The 2,919-nt window shown below is 35.6% G+C and overlaps 1 protein-coding gene across 1 annotated transcript; it reads left to right on the top strand.

Moving 5' to 3' along the window:
* The first annotated feature begins 1,628 nt into the window (after nucleotides 1-1,628).
* On the top strand, nucleotides 1,629-2,151 carry LOC139872767 (small ribosomal subunit protein uS9-like). The gene has a single exon (XM_071860690.1). It carries the CDS (start codon nucleotides 1,640-1,642, stop codon nucleotides 2,075-2,077), a length of 438 nt encoding a protein of 145 aa, XP_071716791.1. The 5' UTR covers nucleotides 1,629-1,639; the 3' UTR covers nucleotides 2,078-2,151.
* The last annotated feature ends 768 nt before the right edge of the window (nucleotides 2,152-2,919 follow it).

Genomic DNA, 2,919 nt, shown 5'->3' with positions numbered 1-2,919 from the left:
TCGGATATATCATTACTCATTTTCAAATTTTCATTACCTACTCAAATTTTATGGGCCACGCCTCCTATCCCCTACGACCCTACCTTCTTTACAATACCCTACCAGAATTATCTTATTCACGATTCATGTTTTTGTCATGATTCATGCTTTTGTCATGATTCTTATTTACAGTTACTATAAATAAATACATCTCTAGCTAGTTAACGTGTCTAATATAGTTTTATTTCACCGGATTTCCCTTTACATTTTATTTTTGTAGCTACATGCATTCTTAAATTACTAAAATGAAACATACACTAGAGATTTTTTATAAGTGTTACGGAGTATATTGTAGACACTTGTGAGATAGTAATTTTGAATATTACAAATAAACTTAGGAGCTACGATAAATCTCGCCTTATTTAATTTTATTTTTTTTATTAAAAAGTTTAAAGAGTTTACATACTTTATTCATGTAGTTACCAACATGGATTTTTTCTAATAATAATATTTAAAGTTGTCACTAACGTGCATAAATATAAAAAAATCTTGCGCTCAAATAGCTGATACCTTAAAGCTCACATAACCATGTTGTACAATTAATTTATACCCATTAAAAAGCTATCCTTACAGAATACCTTTTAAATTTTGTTTGGTTAAAGATTTTTTTTTTTTTTTTTTTTTTTCTTATTTGAGAAATTGACAAAAATACACATTTTTAAGAAGTGTTTTTTAAAAAATACACTTTATACAAAAAATTGGCAAAATACCACATTCAGTCGACCATAATTTTGGTCGACCACTTCATTTTTCAAGGTGATCGACCAAACTTTGGCCGACTACCATGTAGGGTTGGTCGACTACCATGTAAAAACTCATTTTCAAGTTGGTCGACCAAACTTTGTTCGACTACCATGTAGTCCTGGTTGACTACCATGTAAAAACTCATTTTTCAAGTTGGTCGACCAAATTTTGGTCGACTGCCATGTAAAAACTCATTTTTCAAGGTGATCGACAACAACTCATTTTTCAAGGTGGTCGACCAAACTTTGGTCGACTCCCATGTAAGCTAGGGGCGGATCTATTGTAGTCCCTTTGGTTTCACGGGACACCACTGAAATACGCGATGTAGTGGAAAAGTTTTTTACGTTTTTAACTAGTGACACCACTGGATAGTGTACATTTTTTTAGTGACACCATTGAAATAAGACATCTGGTAGAAATATTTTTTGGTGTTTCAACCGGTGACACTAGTGAGTACCACTCCTAGATCTACCACTAATGTAAGCCTGGTCGACCCCCTTGAAAAATGAGGTGGTCGACCAAGTTGAAAGGTGGCCGACTAAAATCATGGTCGAATGAATGTGATATTTTGCCAACCTTTTTTTATAAAAAGTGTATTTTTTAATATTTTTTAAAAAGTGTATTTTTGTCAATTTCCGTCCTTGCTTTCGTTTGGTTAAAGATATTTGGACTGAAATTTTGTTCTTTAAATATAAACTGTTCATCTAAAACGGGCCGTAATAAGCCCAAACGTACTAAATTAAATTGGGTCTAAACAACTGTAGTAATTAAGTCCAATAACCAAAACCCTAACAGCAACTTATAAACTCTGCACAATCGCCATTTCTCATTCTCCGTTTTGCTAGGGTTTCTAATCATGGCGGCAGCTCCACCAAACTCCGTCCAATGCTTCGGCCGGAAGAAAACAGCGGTAGCAGTTACACATTGTATGGCTGGCCGTGGACTAATCAAAGTCAACGGCGTTCCAATTGAACTCATACAGCCTGAAATCCTCCGTTACAAAGTGTTCGAACCGATCCTTCTTCTCGGACGGTCAAAATTCGCCGGCGTTGACATGAGGATTAGAGTTAAAGGCGGAGGTCATACGTCTCAGATCTACGCTATTCGTCAAAGTATTTCTAAAGCGCTCGTTGCGTATTACCAGAAATTTGTTGCTGAAGAACAGAAGAAGGAGATTAAGGATCTGTTGGTGAGGTATGACCGGACGTTACTTGTTGCTGATCCGAGAAGATGTGAACCGAAGAAATTTGGTGGCCGTGGTGCTCGGTCCAGGTTTCAGAAGTCTTACCGTTGATTTGATTCATGGAATCAGAGCAATTTTGTTATGGCGTTTATTTAGGAGTGTGTTAGTTTTGTTATTTTGATTTGATGAATTTATGGATGGATACCTGATGGTGTTTTGCTAGAATTTGTAATGCTGTTTTCGTTACTTGTTAAATTTTATATTTATAATTGATTGATCTGTATCAAGTATCTATTATAGATGTTTTAATCGCTTTATGGTTCATGATCATTGTTTTACCTTAACAATTAGTAATTCTTAAGGACTCCATTTGAAGAATATTTGGTGTGAGCTTCTAAGATTGGACTCCATGTGCAATTTCTAAGCCTGATCTTTTTAGTGTCTACGGTGTTAATTTGTGTTATTAACATTAACACTAACACTATACATCCTAAAATGCGTGGCCCTTGTGGTCAACAACAGTCCAATTTCCTTTTCATACTTGTATTTTCATTCTTCTCCCTTCACTTATACCCAACTTGCAAAAAAAAAACACCAAACTTCAGGGGGTAAAATGTATATTCCCTAAATTAAAATAAAAACTCCACCCAACTCCTTCGACAGCCCGTATCTTCTGCCTCGCTCCGACTTGAATTTCACCAAGCACTCTGTTAAACTCGAAATATTTTTACGAACAAAACGATACTAACTACGTTTGAAACGGACGCTTTTTAAAAAACACTAAACAAAACGACAACTCGTATCTTCCTGCTCGCCGCGAGTTAAATTTTTCCGACATCACCGTCATACTCAAAATAATTTTATGAACAAAACGATACTAACTACATTCGAAACGGACGCTTTTTAAAAAACGCTAAACACAACGACATCCCGCATCTTCCCGCTCGCCGCGA

Source organism: Rutidosis leptorrhynchoides, chromosome 10 (assembly GCF_046630445.1).
Source record: "Rutidosis leptorrhynchoides isolate AG116_Rl617_1_P2 chromosome 10, CSIRO_AGI_Rlap_v1, whole genome shotgun sequence".
Lineage (NCBI taxonomy): Eukaryota > Viridiplantae > Streptophyta > Magnoliopsida > Asterales > Asteraceae > Rutidosis > Rutidosis leptorrhynchoides.
The sequence above is the reverse complement of the archived record's forward strand: the minus strand, read 5'-3'. Positions and strand labels throughout refer to the sequence as shown.

Coding starts and splice junctions, on each gene's coding strand:
- LOC139872767 (XM_071860690.1), top strand. CDS start 1,640: ATGGCGGCAGCTCCACCAAACTCCGTCCAATGCTTCGGCCGGAAGAAA.